Source organism: Cygnus atratus, chromosome 11 (assembly GCF_013377495.2).
Source record: "Cygnus atratus isolate AKBS03 ecotype Queensland, Australia chromosome 11, CAtr_DNAZoo_HiC_assembly, whole genome shotgun sequence".
In the NCBI taxonomy this organism is placed as follows: domain Eukaryota; kingdom Metazoa; phylum Chordata; class Aves; order Anseriformes; family Anatidae; genus Cygnus; species Cygnus atratus.
The window spans coordinates 5,848,345-5,872,977 of NC_066372.1; the positions used below are offsets into that span (position 1 = coordinate 5,848,345).

Here is a 24,633-nt window from a genome sequence, read left to right on the forward strand (position 1 = left end):
TACTTACTTTCAGCTTGTGCTTGGGCTAGCAGATAGAAGGATAATTTTCTACCCTTGTACCCTTCCTTCTCTGCCTATTACTCCATCTTCTCCCCCATCAGAAGGATATGTTTTATAATGTGGCTGGACCATATGATCCTGTGGCTTGCTGACATGGGAGGCAGTCCTGCAACTCTCCTCCCCTTCTTCTGAACTGCAAATGCTTCCTTTGTGCCAGTGCTGGAATCCACATTACCCCGCAATGAGCTGGTTTAAGAAGTCAAGTCAATAGAAAACTATCACAAAAAATACTGTTTTGTAGGCAATACGCTGTCTGACACAGAGGAAGCTCTCCTACATGGGGAAGCGCTCTGAGTTTGCAGTTCTCCGAGTTGCACATAGATTTTTTTCTTGTGACAGCCCTAAACCTTCTCTCCTGTCTGGTAGCAGTGTTTCCCTGACTGCTGGTCAGAAGATGGAGATAGATGTAAAGCTATTAAGCTTCCGAGAACTTTTTCTTTGAACATTTCTACTATTTGTTTTTGGTAAGATCAATAATCTCTGAGCAGCATTAGTGCTCTTCTAAGCCATTCCTTCTGTAATACTCAGCACAGGTAGTCTGGTTGTATCAGTCAAGAAGACTCTTCAGCAAATGCATAGATCTGAGCAGCTCCATAACCCCTGCTGATCCTTAGCTTCTCTTGTATTAGGTCCAGTACATTTGCGTGAGGAATAAACGAAATCCTAACGGTGGGCTGGCACATTAGTAGATGGAAACAGATGGAACCTTTGAGAACTGCAGAACAGGTAGATGCATTCAAGGATTTTGATCTTCGTTTTGGAAATTTTATCATTGATTTATCCCCAATTCAAAGAGGTTGTCAAACAACAACTACTGGAGGTAATAGTGTACTGTAAACACAGGCAAAATAATGAAGTGGTTAAGATGGAATTTTAATCAAGAATGAAAGAAGGGTGAAATAAAAAAAACACATTGTATTGTGTTAGAGAAAATAGGCCCTTTCAAAACTTTTTAGCTTACTTGAAAAGATTAGGTGTTTAACCGATCAAACATTTTGCCACCAATCCAATGTCTCAAAGGAGGGCCAGCCCTACACTATCAAATAATTTTATCAATCACAGGGGAAAAGTACTTAAAAGAATTACTATCAAGAGATTACACGATAGGGTGCTAGTACAGATTGCTCAGTAAAAATCAAAAAACAAACAAACCACATGGGTTTGATACAATAAAGATTAAGTCAGACATTTAGGAAAAATAAATGCACACCCTTAGCTACTCACCAGATGGAGGTCTTTAGCTCAGGAAGTAAGAAACCTGAAAAAGACTAGGTCAAAGAGCAGCTGAATGAGAGTTCTTTGCACATCTTATACCCAAAAGGACTAAAAACATCTTTAAGAATAAATATACAATATTTTCAGTTAGGGAAGCTGGTACTGAAACTTAAAAACTATCAATTCTTACACAGAGTGAGAGACTAATTCAGAAGAGAGGCTGCGATGATTGACTCACCTCCTACCACAGCCTGCAGCAGGATCTGTCTGAATTAACTCTTGTTCAATCTGGAATGTATTTTAGAAAAAAGCTTTCAGTCTAATTCAGGTACCTACAGATCAAGGGAGATGCTAAAAAGCTGGAGGAGAGTCAAAGCACGGGCATGGGAAAGGTTGCAGAACCGGAGATACACCTTTACAACACCCTTGTAAAGCTCAGTCTATTTAATTTGACACAGAGATGGTTAAGGGATGACCCCGTCACAGGGTACAAGCACTTCAAGGGCAACAAACTACTCAGGAGAGAAATGAGATCCAAAGGCAGAAACTTGCTATGCAAATTTGTGTTAGAAACAAAAGTTCTTAAAGAAATGGTTAATTAATGAATGGTCATTTCTAGGCCTGAATTTTCTGAAGAGAGTAACAACTATCACAGCCCAGCGTGTACTACAACAGCACGAGGTGTTGCAGCACTCCTTGCATGGGAAGGCCTTGTGCCTTTAGAGCCTAGGAGCTCAAAAACTAAAGCTGAACAGGCCTGACAGTGCCTGATTCCTGGCTTTTGCCAATTACCTAGTTTATGCAAATTAATCTTGAGATGAAACTGAGTGACTTTATGGCAACAGAATGGAAGCTTGTGATGAGCCAATTAAAACCCCACTGGTTTGCAGCATGCCCCCTGCACGCTTCTCTTCCAGGCTTCAGCGTTTCCCCAGCATAATGCTGAGGAGAATGCACAAAAAGCACAAATAAGAACGCAAGAAACGGATACTTTAGAAATAAGTTAATTTTATTGAATAGGCATTATAGCTTCTCTCCGTTTCAAATAATGGAGAAGCCAACTCACACAGATTACAGAGCTATCAGTTACTTGGAGTAATCTTTCATAAAAGAAAGAAATTAAATACAGTTCTGCTATAAAAAGTGCGACAGTTATAACTGGAAGATTTTCAAAACATAAGCAAGTTTTACTAGCTATTGCAAAAATTGGTTTAGTGCTTAATACTTTACAAAGTAACAATCCAACTGCTAAAAACAGCTCTTACACATCATCTTTGTCAAAGTATGGATCAGATTAAAAATGACATTTAAATCGAATTAGAATGAAAACTGTATGTAGAAAAGGTTCTCAAGAACTCACACATTTCACAACAAAAAATATTAATTATCCTTTAACATTGTTTAATGCTCGCTTCATTTGAAAAATGGATTTAAACATGTGGCAGCTTAATAATGATCACGTGTTTTCTTTGCAGACAAAAGTGACTGCAACCAATCGCATCTTTAAATTATGAATAGGGAAGGCCATGGAAAAAGATAAATTCACTTCTTTCATATACGATAAAAGTTTTTGCATGAAAATGGTCAAATATGGAGAAACCTGTAAAGTCACTTCAGCTTTAAATAAATTTCTGATATATATACTATTTTTTTTAAATCCAAAATCAATCTTCACTAAAATAGTATAAATGTATAGAAGACAGTAAGAAACTCAAGCTCTGAAAAATAAGAAAGATGGTGTGCGTACCAAAAAGTTGAATTCTTAGCCAACAAAAAACAGTGAGTCTTGTTTTATTCCTTATTAACATTACTTAGGCCTTGGTGAGAGCCAACTATCTTTCTTTGAAACACGGACTGAAGTTACAAATACATTTATCATACATTTCTTCAGTTTTAAAAATGCTGACTTTGCTAGGTTATTAGAAAGAGTCACATTATCTGTCCTCATTTTTATAATTAATTAGCTTTGGTTATAATTGAACAGAGACCACCTGTTAATGAGTAAATTAACTTCTATAAACTAAGAGTGTGACATCTAGGCTATTTCAAATCTTCTTTGTGCAGACAAGCCACTCCATATGCAAATTAAACATAGAAGGAAAATCTGCCAGAGGCTTAAAAAATATCCTGCACAAATGAGAACAAAGAGCTTTAGGACTTAGCTAGGGAAGTAGAACATGAAAGGAAAAATATTAGCAAGTAGCAAAATGACATATACAAACAATTTGGGGAGCGCACATTTTATAGTAGTAAAGTTGTGATCAAATCACTACTCACCCCCTTTTGTATACCTTTTGTGTATAGTAATTTGGATTGTCCTACAAAATTTGCCCTTATCTGAGAAGCACTGGGTTTTAACAAGACTGGACTGTGTAGGATGCACACATACAAAAGTATACTGAATGTCAGAAATACATGTTAATTGCATTGATCTTTTTAATGTTTCATTCAACTGTTCCCATACAAAAATGTCAGTCACAAGAATCAATGACGAGGAACAAGGCCTTCCAAGGAGGACAAAGTCTTTCAGCCATGCAACAGTTAACTTCAAGATGTCGCAAAAAGTTTGTAACAGTAACTTACTCCTTGAAATGGAACAATAAAGCTCTAGATTCCAACAGGAACACAAGAGCCATACAGTTCTGAAAAATTGCATCACAGCTGAATCATGGTAAGGCTGGCACATTACAAACGCAACATGGAGTTACCAGGGTAAGAACAATGGGCTTGAAAAACACATGGAAGTAACTGTTCCTCCCCGGGAAAGAGCACAGACCTAATCTACATGATTTGGACAGTTTTCTACAAAACTCGAAGCTGCCCTATGGTCCCAGCTATGGCTGGGAACTCCTCAGTGTTTAGGTTTGAGTGTCTAATTCCATTCATTATTTAATCTGGGCTTAAATCTTGTTTGTTCTCCTTGGCTTATGATGAATGAACTGAGATTGGTATCATGTACATGCAAAGCTCCTTGAGAGGCTCCAAGGGAACAGCATTTTCCGTACTGTACATGCACTTTGTGCATTATACAAAGGCTGTATTTACAGTACTCAGAATCTTGAGCAACCAAACCAAAATCATTCCTTCATTTTTGTTAGTATTAAAACATAAGTGCATACAGTTTGCAAAGTTGAGAGATGAGCGTTTCTATTACGCCCACATGGCTGTGTTTCAGTTCATACCTGATTGCAAGCCCATTGAAAGGAGACATAGGGCACACTTTTAGCCTGAGATGCCACGGTTTGCTGCAACATCTCCTGCATATTTTAACCAAAAGCATGGGGAAGAGGCTTTGTGTTACTCAAACCTGGAGGCAAATGACAACAAGGCAGTGTTCACTCCATCTGTACTGCAGAGATACTGTTTAGACACCACCAGCCAGAAGAAACTATCTGTTTCAGCTAGGCTGGCCGTGGCTCTCAGGCTCCTGACACACTGTCAGGGGGCACAATTTCTATGCCAAAGGATTCTGATTTTATTCTGTGGCAAAGCACTTTCATGAGATTTACCTCAAAAGGTGCCTTTTACCTCTCAGTTGTCTGAGAAGGAAAATGCAACTCCTGTATAACTCCATTTTCATGTTTACATTGATTTTACACACAAACAAAGAACTGGGTCATTATCATACAAGCAACAAGCTTTTTTTTTTTTTTTGCCCTTTTTTTAAAAAAATTTCCTGCTTAAAAAAAAGAACATTTGAAAGGGTTAAAGGAAAAATTAAATACACAGCTCTCACAGAGGAGCATCTTAGGCACTGTCTAGTTCTAACACTGGATCACACTTTTGCGATTTAGATGCTCCTGCCGTTACAATAGCATTCACTCAGTGAGAGAAGGGAAGCAAACCTGCCATTGTTCTCTCCATTCCTCCCCAGTAGTGAGCCTCTGCATCAAAATAAGAGGCTAGAGTAGATGCAGAGATGAACACAGCAACACATTTCTGTGCTTTCCCAGAATACAGGAAGATGTACATAGCTTCCAGTCTTCACAGGAAATAGTTTTTGATAACACAACTATTTTCCCTTGTTTAGTACTTTGGTGCCATGGTTACTACGCTACCCACCATTCGACTATTTTTACCCTTGTTGCTTTTTTTGACCAAGGTTTTCTGACACACTGACGGTTATCAACAAATTCTAAGTTCTTTAAATAAAAATGTCTGCAAAAATGACAGGTTATTTGGATGAGTATGCAGACCCTTATGCAGACTACAGCAGGCTAAAGGGTTTTACTCTCTTGGCTAAATGAGGAAGTGGGACAGAGGCTGCATCCAGTTAAGTGACTCTCAGTCCCCAGAGAATCATAATTTTAAGGCTGTTTGGAACCCAGTGGCTTTTACCCATATCGTGTTTTCCACAGTGCAAAATGTGCATCAGCCATTTCAATTCTCTTGGTACAGTACATGCATTCAGGTAATGGGAGATAAAACAGCAATCAGAATAGCGTATCTACTTCAGAAGAAAAAAAAAAAGTGATCATGATATCCAAGAAAAAAAAGGTTTTATATCCTCCCCAAAATCAGTGGAATACGCTAGCCCTGTTATGAATACAGTAGTTAAACGTAATATGGTGTTTTGGTAGAAAGCAAGTCTCTCCATATTCAAGCAATCACCTTAAGAACAAGCCCAATTATTTGTTCATACATGGAAAATTGCTGAAGATGAAATGTAATTTCCATTGGGTGAATGGAAGGGTAGAATATTAAAGAAAAGCCCTGAATATGTGTTGGAGTGATGCCCACTTGATTTTCTGAAACCAAGAAAGAGCTTGTGCTCCCACAGAAACTGCTGTTCAGTAACATTAAAACCTGTATGTCTATTCATTAGGAGAAACCTAGATGCAGAATCCTAACACTAGGCATCCAGATTTGACATTTTTGGTTGCAGTACATACCTTAATAGGAAATTCTTAAAACAAACAAACAAACAACACCCCACCCACCCACCCCCAACAAATTAAATCACAAAAGTTATGGAATTTTAAAAGCTATACCGACTCCCAACTTAACATATACATTAGTTTGCAAAGTCTTTTTTTGCACACTTCACCAGTAATCGATATGTACAGTACAAAAAAAAATATGAAGGAATGAAATCTGAACACTTTAATCTGCAGGGAGGCAACACATTTGATATATATCAAGATACGATGTATCTGCCAATTAGAGGATGATATGTATATGATCTAGAGTGATTTTCTTCCCACACATGCTAGATGATTGCACTGATTATTAATTCTTGATTTTGATTTGGAAGGTGTAATAAATCCACCATTCTTTTTTTCAGAAAAGGAAAATAATCCTACTTCAGTGGATTCAGGGTGTGTTATGAACGTCCCAAGTCAATTAATATCTGCGCAGAAATGTTTCATTTGGTAAGAAAACTTCCCAGATGAATGTTTATTCAGAAGCTGCTTATAAAAGTGGCTACTTGTAGGGACTGGAAGGAAGAGTGGAGCAATAGTGTTGTACCAAAATATATAAAGAAAAATTTAAAGCTTTTCAATTAAAAAAAAATTGTATATTCAACTCTCATTAGACATAGATGTGCACAACAGACAGAGCAGTTAGAAACAAGTACATTTTTACAAAGCTTTCTTTTCATGGTTAATTTCTACCAGCACTTTGGAAGGTAACCTACTAAAATGATGACCCTGTTTATAATAAAGGCGCAAAATATTGCTCTGTAGCATATTTTGAAAATAATATAAAAATAATTTCTATATTACAATTTAAACTTGGCTTGTAAAATTCCAACATAATACAGCCTTAAGTCTACAAACAGAACATACTTAGAAACACCCTTGTGTTTTTTTCCTCTCATTTATAACAATATAGTATTTTTAGTCATATACATTGGAAATTAATGTGCAAATTAAAATCAATATTAGTGCCTGTTATTAAAATAATTTAAATTCTATGCTGTATACCATTTGGTGATCCTCTATGTAAGCTGCCATACCTTAAAAGAAATACGCTTCAAATACACTGACAGAGACTTAAAATACACTAAGCTGAAAAGCCATCTACAATCAGCATCAGTTATTTTGCTTTTCTGGACCTACATTTATTTGAGATTATTGTGGTTTCTATCAACATACGGGTTTCTAACTGTGCAAAAACATTCCCAGTGTTATGAAGACCTTACTCCCGTACTAGCTCATACTCTATTCTCACATCCAGCTTGCAAGCTCTGCGTCTGTGAAGCACCTGGTTTAAGGCCCCCACTGCTGACGGCATTCTGTTCACAGATTTCAGAGGACAGCAGATTTTGTCCAAGAGGCCTAAGGCATCCCCCTACACCTCAGGCAAAATTCTCATTGATTCTCTCACTGGAAGAGCAACAACTGGCAGCCTGAGGGGAACAAACACTGGCTAAAGGGCTCAGGCCTTGCTCTCACAAACATTTATGGTAAGTTTCTTAACAGTTATGTTAAGTTTCTGAAAATATGCAGTCTCCTTGATATCAGGAAGACTATTCATATTGGTGAAGTTGAGCACCACTGTAATTGCTTGCAAAATCAGAGAGTTGGAGGGCAGTATTTTGTCAGATCTGTGCTGTGCATTTTTTGATATCTACACATTCATCATCACAAGAGAAGTAGATTACCCTGAATATGCCTGTATGTGCAAGGACTGATATTGCCTCAGCAGACTGCTTTGATCTGCAGTCAAATGGTGCACAAATCCACGTTAAGCATCTCTCCTCAATGCTTTCTGTATCAAGTACTACTGCTCATCTCATGAGTTTTGCAGTTTTAGAAAAGACGACTCTGAAGACTTCACTTGGCCTATTTAGACTTATTAAGAAATAATCAACACAAAACCTTCCAAATATAGCATCTTCTTTAACTGGTTCTTCTTATGCTATCTTTGACTTAGGAAGAAAGGACCAAGTGCTAAAGAAAGCTGGGTCACACACTATATTCCATTGCATTTATAAAGCTTAATGAACTATATTAGCAAAAGGTTAATCAATCATTTTAAAATCCAAAACATCTTAAGTTGTTTTTGATAATCTATGCCACCTTCTTCTGAATGAGCTGCTTGTTAGCCACTTACAAGTGATACCCACATCTGAAAAAATACTTGTGAAGTCTGGCAATGGATTTATTAACTCTTTATAAAGCATTTTAAATGAAACTTTAATACAAAGTGTGACTGAAACACATTATGTATTAGAAGCCTCCTCTGCTATGAGCAGACCTTTGCAGCCAAGTTTAAGAACAAAGTAAAAAAAAAAAAGTTTGCATAATAGGTTTAAAGATTTTTTTAAAGTAGAAAAATTGCACACACACACATTTGAAAAATTCCAGCTTCCTCCAAACTAAATATCTCCTAGTGATTTTGTATCTATTCTGGGAAGGCATAGCTTACCCAGAATTTAGTCTGTATTTTGGAATCTGGTAACAGTGATAGTGTTGAATCACTATCAAGGAGAAAAAAAAAAACGCACACAATTGCAAAAATAAGCATGTGCATTGCAGCCACTTGAGCTAACAGAAGACATGAACAGGGTCTCCAAAACCAAAAGTGACTTCTGTACAGCTTGGGCAAATTAGTAACTCTAAAGGTACATGGGGTAGATCAGACATGGAGATGGACTCACTGATATGTTTACAACATAAGAAAAATTGACGCAGAAGAGCAGTCAAAGGTTAGCTATGTAGTGCAAGAGCAAAAATACATTTGAAGATTATGCTTTCTCACAGCCAGATAAGGAATGGCATGATTTCTTTCAAGGCTGGTGAATACAACTTACAAAGTTGGGAATTCTCTCTGAAAAAAAACAGGTAGAAAATACACCTTTTGTAACTATAGTCTGCTTTTAATGGGACACTCACTTCCTTCAGAAGGAAACTGTTTCTGCATATCTGGACTATTTAATTCCTAATATGGTGTCCCTGTTAGAAAACTGACACAAATAGATATGCATCTGCTCAGAATTTAAAATAATCATCATCACAATAACTCTTTGGGGGGGGGAGGGGAGGAAACAACCGAGGAAAAGACAGGTAAGATTTTAACTGAAAAAATTGCATGTTAGGCCTGCAGCAGATGTTACAATACAAGAAAATTGTGGGATATTTGAAAAGAGTTCTCAAAGCAAGCGGGAATATTAAGCAAATTTTTTATAAAGAGTTATCAAGAAAAGGACTCTGAGAAAACTGGCACAACTAAAAAGTGTTCTATCATTACATCACGTAAATATTTTTTTAAATGAGCAAACAGTATTGGTTAATACTTATGGAAATACTTGAGTGACTAAGGATGAGAGTAAACACTATCCTTTATAGAAAAGCCTATTGTTATTCAGAGGACCAATTAGTTTCTCAAAGTAATCTAACATACAGTCACAATCTCTATTCAGTAATTTAGAAGCGAGTCATAATCTAAATATTAGCCTTCTGCATACTTATTTGTTTTGGGAATAGTACATCTTTAAAACATACTATAGAAACAACCCTTTGACAAATGGGAACCAGCAAATTCTCATGGTAATTTCTTGGTTTTACAGATGTGCTGTTATTTTTCTCCTCATTCAGAAAGGGATACAACTGACTCAGATACACGGGCTGGTGGAGTTTGCTGCTAATGTAATACTTCTTAAGCACAACTTCACACAGAAGCATTTCTCCGAGTATCAAATGCTACTGCTACTCTGATGCTCTAAGAATTCCTACATACCTGAATATTTCTTCATTTGGTGAAGTTTTATCCTGTCAATTTTATCCATCTCAGCAGCAAACACAATCAAATACGATGTTTGATTTAACATAATCTGACCTGCTTTAACATAATCTGAAATCACAGATTTCTTTGGCAATGAGAATTTGCATGTAATCACAACAGTTAACCAAAAAAGGACACTGCTTACCAGTGTTTACAACCAGAGACATGGGATTTAGAATCTGCTTACCTTAAGCAAAGAAGTCACATGGAGTTTTAACTTTTCATTGAGCTCACCAAAATTGCCCTTTTATGAATGGCTGCAAATTCAGTGACATCCAGTGTATGCTCACTATACTACAAGAAATATGAAATACAGGTCTGGATTCACGGTACAGCTTTTAGGACTTTTTAGAAGTGGCTAGCAGACTTATTTTGAAAGCATTCTTTAAATCTCGCATCCATGAGAAAACCTAAACATATGGTCATTTTTAAGCATATGCTCAGGTTCACATATTTCTGTGGGACATTACCAAACACCTATGTGCTTTTCCTGAAAGCAAGTAAGCATCAATATTAGATTGTGCATCATGTTTCACAGACTACTTCACACTTAGCTTCAAGACTAACTAACATTAACTGGACACAAGTCAAATGGCATCACCCATGCAAAGAATAAAAATTAGGGTACAGCAGAAAAGAATGAGAAATGATTCCTGGGAAAGAATCTCTTTTGTGCAGGCCGGAGAAGTGCTATTCCATAATATGTAAGGTAAAACTCATGTTCTGCACCTTTAGTTGGCAGAGCAAGCAGTCTTGAAGGCAACACTTCACTTATTTGTGGAAAATGAGATCTTTCTGAAAAAAAACATAGGTAGACAGTAGATGAACCGTTGCTTTCAAGTATATCTTCTTATTACATTCTGCCAGTAGGCAGTACAGGGGTGTAAAAACTGCATATGCTATTATCAGGAAGACTTGCTAATTTCATACATCTACTTTAACATTATTTCTGGTGTGTTTTACAGAAATGTGTCTATGAACAAAGATTTATTTTCAAAGGTACTCCAAAAACTTACATAAATATTTGGATTTCAGACTTGTGCAAATCTGCACTAGGAGGATCATACTTGGAGGTACTTTATAGCCATCTTGGAACCTCCTGGCAGATGAAGAACTCACTGCAGGAGAAGACTAAAAAAATAGGTAGAGTCAAGTGTCGTCAAAAAATGCTCAGAAGTAATGTCTGCAATGACTAACAAACAACAATGTTGGAAAAGGAATAAATAATGATTAAACTCATATAATGGTTAAGGGAATCCACTGATGCGATACATTCGTTTGGACAAGCAGTTCATTCAGCACTAAACTAATCCTAAATTTCCTAGCTAGCCATCAAATTTTTCAAATCTCAATTTTTTTATTTTAATATTTCTTCCAATTTTAACAACAATGAAAATAGTACTGAGATTCCAGTGCCCTAAACCATACTATGTGTAGGGTTTTTTTGTTTTGCTTTTTAGGAAGTGAAGTCTTGCAGGTCATAATGTATTTTTTTTATAAAACTTGTTTAAAAAATCAGTAGAAATAAAAATGGCTCAAATCTACTTTTTCATGGAAACATAGAAATAACTGGTAAGAACTTAAAATTAGGAAAAGCTACAGCCTTCATGAATTCAGACCTTTCACTTCCAGTTTCCTAGAATCGTTCCAGACTAAAATTTCAGACTAAAGTACAAACCTTAGTATTAATGCAACATGCTGCCATATTAAAAATGTGCATTATGCAAAAACCACTATCCTCCTGAAAAAAAAAAGCTATTAAAAATTTACCTTTTACTGAGGAAAAAAATACTCTCATAATCGCTATAGAATTTCAAATGTTTACAAGGCAGATACTACCCTATTGCAACACCACATCTCCAGTATTATGACTTTCCCTTATCATACTACTACCTGAGTGATGTCAGTGTAAATTCAGGCACCATTAGTAAATTTTTGACCAAACATATACACAGCACTGACAAAGAAGTAAACAACCCTTCAGCTTACCATTATATGTAAAAAAGACACTGACAAAATGGAAAATAATATATATTTTTTTTATGATAAATTAATCCTATTATTTCCTCATTGCCCCGGAAAAGCGAAAAGCTAGACACTAATTTACTCATCAATCCTTTATTCTTTTTGTAAGGATTCCTTTTACTGCAATTCAACACTGTTTACTGTGTAAGTAAGAAAATGATAAAACTAAATAGTCACAGAAGAATCCTCAATGCCTGTGTCCCTTGCTTTCTCTCTCCCTGCGCTTCAACTCTTCTTTGTAGCAGTATGAACAGTAATTTTCAGTCTCAGGACGACCATAAAAGGAACAGTTATCCTTCTTACAGCGGTTCTGCTGGATGGGATATATTGGGCAAACTGTGCTTCTGCCTTGATTTTTATCATTGTTCAACCAGGTCTGAGGAGCATCCTCATCAGCATATTCTAAGCAGTCTCTAATATCGCCGGTATTGAATCCATTTGTGTATGTCTGAGACTTGTGTTCAGTAGGCATGGCATAGCTCAGCGATTCCACTGTGTTCACCGTACGGATTCCAGATATCCGGGCTGGGCTGTAGCTTTGAGAAGACAGGGATCTGTTCTGCTGGGGGTACGTGGCACAGGTTTTTAAGGTGCCAACAACTGGCTTGTAGGTATCATCTTGGAAGCTCGATGGCTTGGAGTTGACATCATGCAAATGGATGACACTTTGCCTTTGAACAGGTGGTGTATGGCTATAGTGGGCAGAGACTGGGATGGGGCCGCTTCTCTTAGCACCGTTACTAGGTGAAGAAAATGACCCAGGAGTGGGACTAGTGCGATCTTTAAATTTTAAAACCAGTTGAGTTGTATGGCTTTGAGGCAAGACAGGTGATGCCCTATCCTGAGGAGATGCTTCTAACTTCTCTTTTGAATATGCTTCTGGCTCCAGTTTCTTGTTAGATGACCCATTCAGCGCAGCCTTTTTCTCAGCATCCTTTCTTTTCTGTTCCTGCTCTGCATTGAAACGCTCCTGCGCACTGGTCAGGTAATAACCTATCATCTCCTCGTGGAACTGATGCCTATGGCTGGTCAAAAGAAGGCCAGCAAAAATAAACTTCCGTTCACCCTGCATGGCAGCTCTCAAAATATTGAGGCTGAGTTTCACATCAGTGCTGTACTTCCATGGGTCAGACTGCTTGTCAGAGAAAGATTTAGTGTTCATCTTTTCAATGGGTGAGTTGCTAGCTCTGTCAGTAGGAGATGGAGTAGTCTTTTCAGATGGAGAAGTGCTTGCAGACTGTCCAGATTCCTCTTTGCTGCCTTTTCGAGACTTAGACTTCTTCTCTTTTACTTTCTCTACGGTGTCACCATTTTTCCCATTCCCTGAATTTGCCCTGCTCATTTTGCCATGCACCAGTCCTCCAAGACCACCCATATTCTTTTTCAGTTTAATTCCCAGGCTTTTACTGAGGCTTCCTATTTTATTGGCAACTGAATCCGTCCTGTTTTTGTCTTTATCTTTCCTCTGTTTGTCCTTTTCTTTTTCTTTACTGTTTTTGCCATTATTGCCGTTGGAATTACTACAGATGGAATCTCGGTCCGAGTCCATTGAGTCAGCCAGAGACTGAACATCTTCCCCAGCTGAAGCTGTAGGGGATTCTGGTTGAGCCAAAGGGGCCTGCTATGGAAAATTAACTATAATTAGATACAGCAAAATCAGTTTCATATAGGGACTTGGTGCAAAAAAGACAAATCTAATACAGAGTTTGACATTGATTTTAAAGCCTACTTTTTAATCTACACACTGACATTTTAGACTGTTTTCTTCACTTATTTGGCTGTGCTATCTATCTTGCTTGATCCTACAATCCTGGCTCATTTCAAGCACATTTGTAGAGTAGAGGTCAGTCAGCCAGACGTTCTGTGAAAATCAGCGTCTGAATAATGGAGAGAGGCAAGTTAGTGCTCCTGTCAAGGGGTCTGCAGCTCAGCTTCCCTGGTTGCGTTGACTAGCTGAGCAGCTGGCCAGTGTACAGGGCCCAGCCACTGCACTGGAAGCATCCTCAATACCTGCTGCCTCTCAGCCAGGTGGGAGACAGCCTAGAAAGAAAATGATACCACTGTGATGGGAAGGAAGTGAGGTTCTGTCGAAAGCTGCAAGGGGGATGCAGCACACAAACCTGTCTGCAGTAACATTTCAAAATTCACAGTGTTCACAAAACAACTTATTTAAATTAACGTTCAGGTTCCTCTGCATGAAAATTGAAGTTACAATGCCTCAGAGCTAAACAACTTGCCTGACATGTTAAATATTAAACTTAAGCAAATGGACTGAAGAATACAATGAAATGTCTATTTGTTCTATATCTACTATTTGTTCTTACTGGAAATACAATGCAGATAAAACTGATGCAAGGAGTGTGAGTTCCAAGTTACGTTTTAGGTAAGGTGATAGAGCATCTTTCTTGAAAATGCAGTTACAAGGATCCTAAGAACTTTAAAATTTGGCTGCATTTATTTAGTCTGCAAAACTTAGTCTTGCATTCAAGCATCATGAAGCTATAATCTGCTGAAGTTAAATTCAAAACATGCATACAAAACATAATGATGTAGAATAGCTCTGGAGATGTATTTATTTCCACTACAGAAATGCACACCTGTTTCTTGTCCCTGAGTGCTTAGATGTCGTTTCTCTAGAATCCCTGAGCACCTCATCAACCAGCTGGGAGCAGAGCTGTCACTTGGCAAAGAAGGAAATGAATGCTGAAGTGACTTGCCCATGCTCATGTGGCAAATCCGAAGCAGGGACAGGTAACCCAGGTCCCACAGGTTTCAGGTTCACAGCTTACAATTACAGGACCATTTTGCCTCTCCTTTTTCTGATGTGGTAGCTACCACATTAGGGTGAAACTGTAGAAAAATGGATTTTTTCCCCTCCTGCAGCTTGTTAAATCCTGTCTCCTTTTGTGTTGTGTTCCTCCTTTCAAATACCATCTGTGTAGGCTGTCTAAATCACCTCCATCCTCTCCTAGCAACCTTTTGCCTCTAGACTAACCCCTCAATCTATTCAATGTAATTTGCAGAGAAATTTGCAGCTGACAAGGTGCCAGCTGGGCACAGTTCTAAAGCAGTTTTCTGAAAGAACCAGGCTCCAGTTCAGTGCCAGTCTGTGGCCTTTTGTCAGCCACTCTAAACTGGGAGCTGTCCAGGGGTCCAAATCTGTTCTCAAAAACAGAAAGGACAAGGGACTGGTGACCTAACAGTGGCACCAGGAGAGCAAGCCAAAGTTCTGAGAAATCTGGTGAGAGAAGGTCTGTTTTAAAGTTTTTCTGAAATACTGAAATAAATAAAAGAAAGATAAAGCTAGAGAATACACTTCAGAACAGAAATACGAGTTGCAAAAATGTACAAGTAACTGTTTTAAAAACAAAAACCTAGAAAAGCTGCAAGCCAGATGGCAGTGACAGCATGCCACAAGTGACTTGTCTCCGCTGCTAGGACACTAGGTGGTTCTAGGCAGCTGGCCAGTCCATGCAGCCTACTCCACACAACACCCTATTGTGTCTCGTTATCAATTATTTGGTTTAAATTAAGGAAAAGTTTACCTTACCCGTGTCTCAGATGGTATGCGTATCCATGTTACATTCATATAGCTGTGCAGAAGATTAAGCTTTGCCTCAAGAGACAGAATCAAACTACAGATGAAAACAGAAGGGAACAAACAGTCAAAAACACCCCAAAAGAGAAAGCAATACTTCTTCACAGGGAGAGGCCACACTGCTCAGTGTAACAGCGGCCTCCCACGCAACCAGAAGACGTGAACAAAGCCCTCTCTGTTAGCAGTTCTCTCAATACTTAGATCAGGTATGGCTCAAGACATTTTACTGCTTAATACTGAAGTTACAGAAAGGTCTTACTTGGCCAGTCTGGTGTTATCATTGTCATCTTTTCCCCACTCCCAGTCTTTCCCAGGATCGACCGCAAAGTGCAAAGGCAGCAGCTTGTGTTCAGAGTCAGTCAGGGGGATCACCGCTGAAGCAGAGAAGAAACAAGGATTGGAGGGGAAGGAACAAACAAAAGACTTATCTGTGAAAAGCACTTACAAATAAGAAGGGTAAAGAAAAAGGCCAGAAATCAAATGTGCTGTGGAATTGTCTCATCTGTATTTAGATGCTTGCGTGATAAAGAGGGGAGGGAGGGGGTAATACACTGATCGCTGCTGGCATGAAGGATAGTCACCAGTGGAGGAGGGGAGACCTCTGGGAAAACAACATTGCCATTTTGTAATGCACAATAAACATTTCCTGGAGACAAAACATTAGAACAGTACAAAGCAATAAAATGTTGAAATATTCCGCCCGTCCTGCCTCTCACACAAATGCACACACATGTTAATTATTTTGCCTTTTCAAGTTAGCACCGTTTGGTTTTCCACTGTCAAAGAAATAAAGATAGCAGCATTATGTGACAAAGCAAAAAGTAGTTACAGGGCTTTTGGACTCAAACTGTGAATTAGTGTAATTGAAGAGCAAAGATCAGCATACAGATGGGCTAAGAGGTCAGTTTAAGACCTGTCTTGCGTGTGGTGTTAGGACCATTACCGCTGTTATATCCCAGCATTACTGTCTGGGTGTTTTAGTGGTTCTGTTCTCTTGCCTCTGCTATAGCTCTCTGCCTTTTGACATATCTTAGTGACTGCTTTATACTCAGCATGCAGGGACTGCAGGCTGGTTTTACAGAGTGTCTATCATTCATCACCAATAAACTAAGAGAAAAGCACTGTCAGCTTTAATTAAAGCCAGCAATTTGCTTCCATTTCATTAGAAAATACACTTAAAGCTGTTGAGGGACTGGGGCGGATCCTCAGCACGATGCAGGTCACTGCTGTTCCTCTGACAACCAATGAAGGAATTTAATTTTCTGTACCACAGGCCTTAAGGACTTTGCCTGGGTAGTCATTCCAGCCAAGCCAAGCAGCAAAGAAACAGGGAGAAATCACCCAACAGCATGGCAGTGACTACTGAAAGTTTATTGCACTTACTGGTTATATGTTGCTTACAATATTTCTTGCATTTCAGAAAATATATGTTGTCAAAAACAAAGGCACAGTATTTTTGGTTAAGTATTGCTCCTCCCCTAGCAACATGCAGGAAATATAATCTGCATTTTTGATTAACATGGTGAAGTCAGTATTAGATTCAGACAGCTTCACAACAACTGCAGAAAATATGCTTGTTTTTCATCTTCTCTGCAGGTTGGATAACGAAGTGAAAACTCTACAAGTGTCAGGGAAACGCTGCCCCCTACTGCTTATAGTAAGTAATTTCTGAAATATTTTCCCCCTATTAACTAACTGCAAATACAATATAGAACAGCTGGAGATTCATCAACTATAGCTGCCTGTATTCCTTTAAAATGCAAGCACAGAAGTGAATACTGTAAGGGAATTTAGCTCCAAAGGAAACTCAATGGGAATAACAGAGTCCAACTCTATACAGTGCAAAATACATTGTAAAGCACGCTGTCGAAGCACAAGAACATAAAGGTAGAGCAGGGGTGGGAACTGAATCATTTTTATTAACACTTATTGGTGTAAACCTGAGGGCTTACCCTACTGCATTCAGTGGAGTTTTTGCAGCAAAAAAGAATGGAATAACTGAGAACACAATTAACTGATGGTGTTTCTAAAGGAAATCGGATATTCTGCTAATTAACTTAATTATACAGAGAGCAGGTACTGACTGGATTTACCAATGACCTCACAATGCAATGTATCAACAACCTAAAGGAAGAAGGCAACTAAGGAAAGCACTGCATGGTAAGCTTACAGCCTGGCAGGGCCCTTCTGGTAGCACCTGGCCACATGGGTACAGCCTGGTAGAGAACCAGGAGCATGATCCTGGGGCAGGTTGTGGGGCAAGCTTGGACCTAAGAACTGCCACAGAGTGTAATTGCCTCTTTGAAATGAAAACCTTTGAAAGTCAATTTGATTTTCTTTTCTGACAGCATAATACTAATTAGTTTTCATGTAGTTCAATAATTAATAATTTGCATAAACAAATTTTAAAGGAATCCTTTTTAAAGCTAGCTGTTTCTAATAGCTAAATGATGCTAAAAATACACCTTTTAAAATGCTTACTGATAATAAATTTTATTAAAGCCTTAATTTCTAAGTACAAAACAAAGCTTAGATGTGATTGCCTATAAAGTGTTACTGTTATCTTATTTACATGTTATGACACCACAGTCTCCATCTTTGCACAGGAATTTATGTTAACTAAATTTCTCAAACTCTGAGTTGAATAGAAGCCATATACTCATTCTTATGGGTAGTTCGAAGTTGGTATGACACACTATTGTCTTCCTGCAAAAGGCATCTTCTAAAGTAATGTTGGAGTTTTAAAATTCCAAAATTTAAAATTTTAAAGTCCTAGTGCTAACAGATGGGATATGTCAAAAGTAACAATGATGATTTCCCCCACGTCAGTTTTAAGACACACACTGAGGACTTCCATGCCATTTGTAAGTTTGGTGCATTGCCTTCCATGCTGTGAAGTCACAGGGTTTCCTAGCACTCATTTTCATTGGCATGAAAATGGCATTCTTCTTCTTCTTTAAAAAAAGAACACTAAGCATTTCTCAAAACCCTAGTAAAGCAAAATGCTGATGCAGATGACGGCGCACTGCTGTTAAAAACCACTGTCAGGACTCTCACACTTGTTATTGCAACCTGGCAGTGGGGAGCTGTTTCACTGCTGGCTGGCTGACAAAGGGTGGAAGTGTGGGAGGCTCTACGTTCAATGAAGCAGTCTTAGGGGAAGCTAAGAACCAGTCTTTATCTTCCATAATCAAAGCTATAAAACACCTGCATAAACAGCCTGAATATGAATATAAAAGTATTTACAGGTTTTTGATCGGATGTTAAGAGTATAAATATTGTGACCCTAAGCTATGAATGACTGGGTTATCAGAGACTTACTTCCTTTCAAGAAGTCATAGCCCTACACTCTCAGCTGCATTCTGGCAGGTCAAAATCTGGCCATGTACTGTGGCACCTGTGCCATCCTATTCTGACCCCTACTGTTGTGGCTCTCCCTTCCTCTATGCCAGAGCTGCCAAAATCTATGTGTTGGCAAGATACACGAAATGGGCATTATTAGAGCATCCTTGTGCCAATCTATTTCCTGTCAGAGCATTTGAAGAACAACAGTAATGCTGTGTTAGCTGTTAGCAGTCTCTAACAGCAACAAGCTTTGCAGCTGAAAGCTAAAGCATTCCCTTCATCCCAGATTTAACATCAAGTGCCTTGCTGCTCCACAGAATTGAAGCCTGTGCATTCAAGGCCCTGAAGTAAAAACATGTAAAGTCTGATCATACAAAACAAATATATTTTGATTCAACAGACCTTGTAATTAACCGCAATGAACTTATATATAAACAAAGCCAATACTTGATGTTACTGATGCTGTACTGGATATTTGGTAGCTTTTTCTCTCCCAGCACCTTTCCTTTATGACTACGAGTGCAGGAAAAGCACACAGAAAGTTTCTAACCACAAGAAGAATATTTAATAGTATTTACAATACTTACTGCTAGTATTTGTGGGAGAAATCAAATACGTGACCTTGTTACCAAAGATCTTATTGTGTATCATTAACAGGAATATGTGGCTTGTAATACTAGATGTACTGCTGAATGCACTGAGCAGTAGCCTTCTTCACTCTCTTTTGTCAATCACATCACTTAAAAGATGCCACAATAACAGAAGGTTATATAAAACAGAGTTTTATAGTATAATTACTGTATTATTTATAGTATAATTACTATTAGTATATAGTATAATTATAATTATTATAATATTATATATATAATTATAGTTACTATTAGTATAATTTATAGTATAATTACTATTATGCTAATAACTTATATGTAGTTTTCCTAAGGTGTACCTAGCTAAAAGAAATCTTACTGCTGATAAAGATTATTATGGTATACAAGCTTGAGAAAAATAATTTAATATGTATTTGAAGAACACAAAAAAGGTAAGCACAATGATGTCTCTGAGAGAACAAGCCCCTGCTTATGTACAACAATGACAACAGTTTGAGTAAGCACACCTAAGTTAGCCTTAACCTAAATAGCCTGCATGCTAACAATAATAAAAAAAAAAAGCCATTAGAACATTAAAGCTACCTGTGAAAGCATAAATAGGCAGTAATTGAAATAACTATAGCATGACCATAATGTTCCACAAACCCTGGCAGAGATGAGTTTTTTCCTTTGTTGTTTCTTTTTTAAACAAGGACATCTCTTCTTATTTTGTACCTACATCAGGCCTTCACTGACAACACCTGGCAGCAGCATTCAGTGACCAAACGCTCTGACTAGGAAAGCCATTAATATGGCCCAAATTTACTGTAGGTCTACTTTCTTGTGGACTTGCTTGTAGACAGTGATAGTTCAAGGATTATAAGTGAAAGGTTCTTGGCTCCCGGTTTAAACCACTTAGGTTTAGACTTCTAAGAATGTGTCAATAAAATTTAGTGGACATTGCTTCCTCTCTGATAGACAAATACACTTACAGGTAGATGAAAGTACTTTGTGCATTGTGTTCAATACATACTTTTGAGTTGCTGTGTTTATAAGCATACCTTGTTCTCTCTGTTGATCTTTTTGTTCCATGGAAACAAGAGCAGAGAAATGTGCCTGATCGTAGGCTAGAACAAGAGGTGAGCAATGACATCTGTTGGGTAGAACTTCAAGTGGCAAATAAATTCCTCCAAATGGTATAGGTGCAAATGCTGCAAAGAAAAATTAGAATATTATTTTAAACTATGTCAAAGAACAAACACTTATGTTAATTCTATTATGTAACAGTTGTGCTACATCATTTTCAGAGCTCCAGGAGAACAGCAGAGAAGTGGAGAAATCAGTTTGGGAAACAGTCATAACAACAGGTAAATTTTCATGATAAAGCTGTCTGGAAATACACTAAGAACAATAACGAAACCATTCCGCCTTCACATATATTTTCCTTAATGCAATTGTTCATTAGGAAAGACATTAAGGTCTTTTAACAAAATCTTGATTCTTAAGTGTTTGCTGCATCTCTAAGGGCAAAGCTCTCTCCTTTGAAAGATTCCACACTTGGTTTTATATAATTATGGGAAGAAACAGCACATTTGGGCAGAAAAATTCACTCAACATGCTTGTTTCTAACCAATTATTTTTCCTTTTGCTGTGAAAATATGAACTCATATTGCTGAAGTATTTCCAAAGTGAGCATAAGGAAAAAATGTACGCAAACAACACACTGGTTTGTCTAGAGACTTTTTCTTTGAACAGGTCTGCTGTGTTCAGACTTTGGGATGGTGAATAGTATTGTCTCTGAGGTAGGAATCTACATTTGAGCGAGTCTGTCCAAATTTGACGAGGGTATTAGTCTTTTTGAAAACCTATACTTTATACATACAACAGTTAAACTGGGATAATTTGATCATCTGGTCCATGAGGCCAGCAATGAGAAGAACATTGGGATTATTGTGACAATCAGACTGGGTCAAGTAGAAAAAACTGACCGAGTGGAGAAAACTGGGATAAGAAAAATTATGAGAAAGTTAAGTAATAGTGATTGACTCTGTTACAGCAGATAGCAATCATACAACCATTACTTGTAGTTCAAAATTTGAAGGAATCTGGGATTACTCAGCATTTTTCTGTAGAAGTAAATTTCTGTAAACTCAATCATGTGTTTATCATTCCCTTTTACTTAGGCAACATACTATCATCAATTAGTTCATGGTAAAAAGTGAAAGAGGTTAATCATTGCTGCTCTGCTCAGACAGCTGACCAAGTGGCTCCACATATGAATCTAACATTTGAATGCTCACATGTGTAAACTGAATAAAACATTCTGAAACTTTTGAATGAGAGGGTGGCAAAGAAGTTGGTAAAAAAAAAACAAAAACACAACAACAACAAGATAAACACATTCAAAATTCAATTTTTCTATATCAAATTATATTAATTTATCCAGAGTTTTATGCGGAACCAAAATAACACAGCAAAATTAGAACCTTGTTAGCCTAGCCCAGTAAGAAATGTATTGTGTTCTGTAATTCCTTGGTTATTATGTTAATAGGAAGTAACTAGGATAAACAGATTTTCTGTGAGACTTACATAATTATCTTGTATTTTCTACTTTGATCTAACAGAAGTAGGTGAAATATCATTTTGCTCTTTCAGAAAAAGGCAGCAGCTACCATATAAATACTCACATATGTTACATCTAGGTCCTTTTTTGTGTGTGAAAGCTTATGACTGCTTCAATTTACATAGGTGTATAAAGTTCCAATGAAAAACTCTTACCTTCTCCCCCCGAGTCTCGTAACATTGTGTCTGCTACTACAACAATAGGTCTTCTTAAAATATGGGCTAAGACAAAAACGTGGAACTCTTCTAAGCTCTCATACACTGGATCTTCTGAGTTATCAACTCTGGAAGACACAGAATTGAAACGTTAGTGAACCAACACACTGGAACAGCTATTTCCTTTGCCTTGTCATTTATATTCCTACTCTTCTGAAGCACACATTCCAATTACTGAAACAGGTAACAGAAGAAATTGGAAAAGTAAAATATATTTTTGGAAATAGAATAATAGCAACAGAGATAATGTTTTCACTTGCAGACTCCATACTAGTTTAGTAGTCATCAAAATTCATTATCTTCTGATATTGTTTGGTAGCCCAGCAGGAATTAAAAAAAAGGTAATTCTTAGGCAAACTCCCGGTGTAAAGCTATTTCCACCACAAAAAAAAACATCATTTCTTGTGACACCCTTGGCAGAGAGACTCTAAAATGGGAAAAAAAAAAAGTGTTTTTCTAGTTCCTCTAAACAAAATACAGGTGTGTTACCTTGGCAATGTAAGAAATACTGATGTCAACCTGAGTAGGAAGAACGTAACTTAGAAAGTTGTGAGCAGAACTTTTTTCCTTTATATTATTAGCAAAATGTAGTTTGTTTGTTTGTTTTTAAGATGGGGAAGGTTACCTGTCTAAATAGCTGGAGATTCATTTTGCTGCCAGCCTTCCCAATGGGATGAATTACACCTACCTTTAGACATCTGAAATGAGAAGTCTAAGCATTTCACCTTGAACACCTCTATAAATGATTTAAGAAGATGAGCACATCTGGAAGTAGGATCATTCCTTCCACTTAAGCATTTGCCCGAGGATGAGATGAAAATTTTCATTTTTCTTTACAGAATACAGAAGAAATCTAGATCAGTATGTAGTGAAGTGAGACAAGGCCAGGTGGTTTTGCCAGTGGCACTTTGTATTTCTGAAAACTCACAAGTATCTTATACGGCAGGACTGCAGGGCATAAAAGTCAAACAGTAAGACAGCACTACAGAGAACCCTTATTTTTTTCTTTAAGTTTGCCTTCTAACGGGTCTGATCCAACTACCTCTGAAATTAATGAGTCTTTCCATTCTCTTAATCTAGCTGGCGCAGATACAGAGTACTTCAGAAAGTAGAGAGGTAGTATTTTATTTGTAGATTAAAATAAATGGCTTACTCAGTAGTATTACAAGGGTCTAAACAGTATTAATACTCAAGCAGCTTCACAGCGAGCAAGTAATTTAAAACAAAGAGAAAAAAGTGCTATTCTTGGAAGGAATTAAAAAATTGTCATAATATCTAATGAGGACAATTTGAGCACTTGAAGAGTCTTCCACCTTTATTGTTTTTCTTTTCGAAGTTTTTACATATGGCAAAGTTTTTACATGGCAAAAATATGGAAATGCCTTTCCACATCTAGTTCTCCAAGATAAGGGTATTAACTGGTAATATTTCTTAACTGACAATATGGTGTTTTGTGTCCAAACCAGCATAAATAGTCCTAAATTTCCAAGGTAGCCAAAAGGAGTAATTACCTGCTAAAAGAATTTGATAAAGTACACAATATTTAAGAAAAAAAAAAAGACTGAGCAATCCCAATTCTATCTGAAGCATTCTACTTTCTCTATGAAAACATAATGCATCCTAATCTTTAACCTTTAGTTTTAATACCAAAAATACTTGCTTTTCTTTCTGTATGTTTCAGGGTTAAGAGCATGTTGAAAGTAGAAGTGTGAAGAGTTACTTGGTAACTTGCCCCTGAAAAAGATCTCTCTAAAGATTTTCTATGTTTGAACCACAAAGCAAAAAAAGAACTTCTGGATGCGAATTACCCTCACATTAGCATGGTAACTATATGAGAAAACTGAATCAAATTGAAAAATATTATAATGGAAAGTTTCAATAATGGCATTCTACCATGCCAAAAAAGCCCCAACCAGTTGAAAAAGTGGTTTGATGCTCCTATAAGCATTGTTCATTTGTACTTTTCTCCTACTGAGAACAAGAATGAAAAGACTTTGTCATACTCCAAACTTACCCACCACCAGTGCCTCCATTTTTGCTTAAATGTGTGCGAGGCTCACTTGATGCCAGCTTAAGCAGTTCATTCCACTCCCGTTCCCATTCTTCTTCTGTATACACTAAACCTGACTATGGGAGAGAACGAAACACCATTTTACTGTTTTGCTGGTAAGCAGAATTCTGTAGTAGCATTTGCAACCAACTTTTTCAAGCTTCATACATGATACAATTTATTAT

At 37.5% G+C, this 24,633-nt stretch overlaps 1 protein-coding gene across 1 annotated transcript in view; it reads right to left on the reverse strand.

Annotated features, from left to right (window-relative positions):
* Positions 1-12,120: 12,120 nt before the first annotated feature.
* Positions 12,121-24,633, reverse strand: part of OTUD7A (OTU deubiquitinase 7A) — a 65,942-nt gene continuing 53,429 nt past the window's right edge. The window contains exons 8-13 of the mRNA XM_035553923.1: positions 24,413-24,525; positions 22,339-22,466; positions 20,622-20,771; positions 15,888-16,002; positions 15,581-15,665; positions 12,121-13,651 (exon numbers count right to left, since the gene is read on the reverse strand). Of these exons, the coding sequence (XP_035409816.1) occupies positions 12,218-13,651; positions 15,581-15,665; positions 15,888-16,002; positions 20,622-20,771; positions 22,339-22,466; positions 24,413-24,525 (2,025 nt within the window). The 3' untranslated portion in view covers positions 12,121-12,217. The remainder of the gene's footprint in view (positions 13,652-15,580; positions 15,666-15,887; positions 16,003-20,621; positions 20,772-22,338; positions 22,467-24,412; positions 24,526-24,633) is intronic.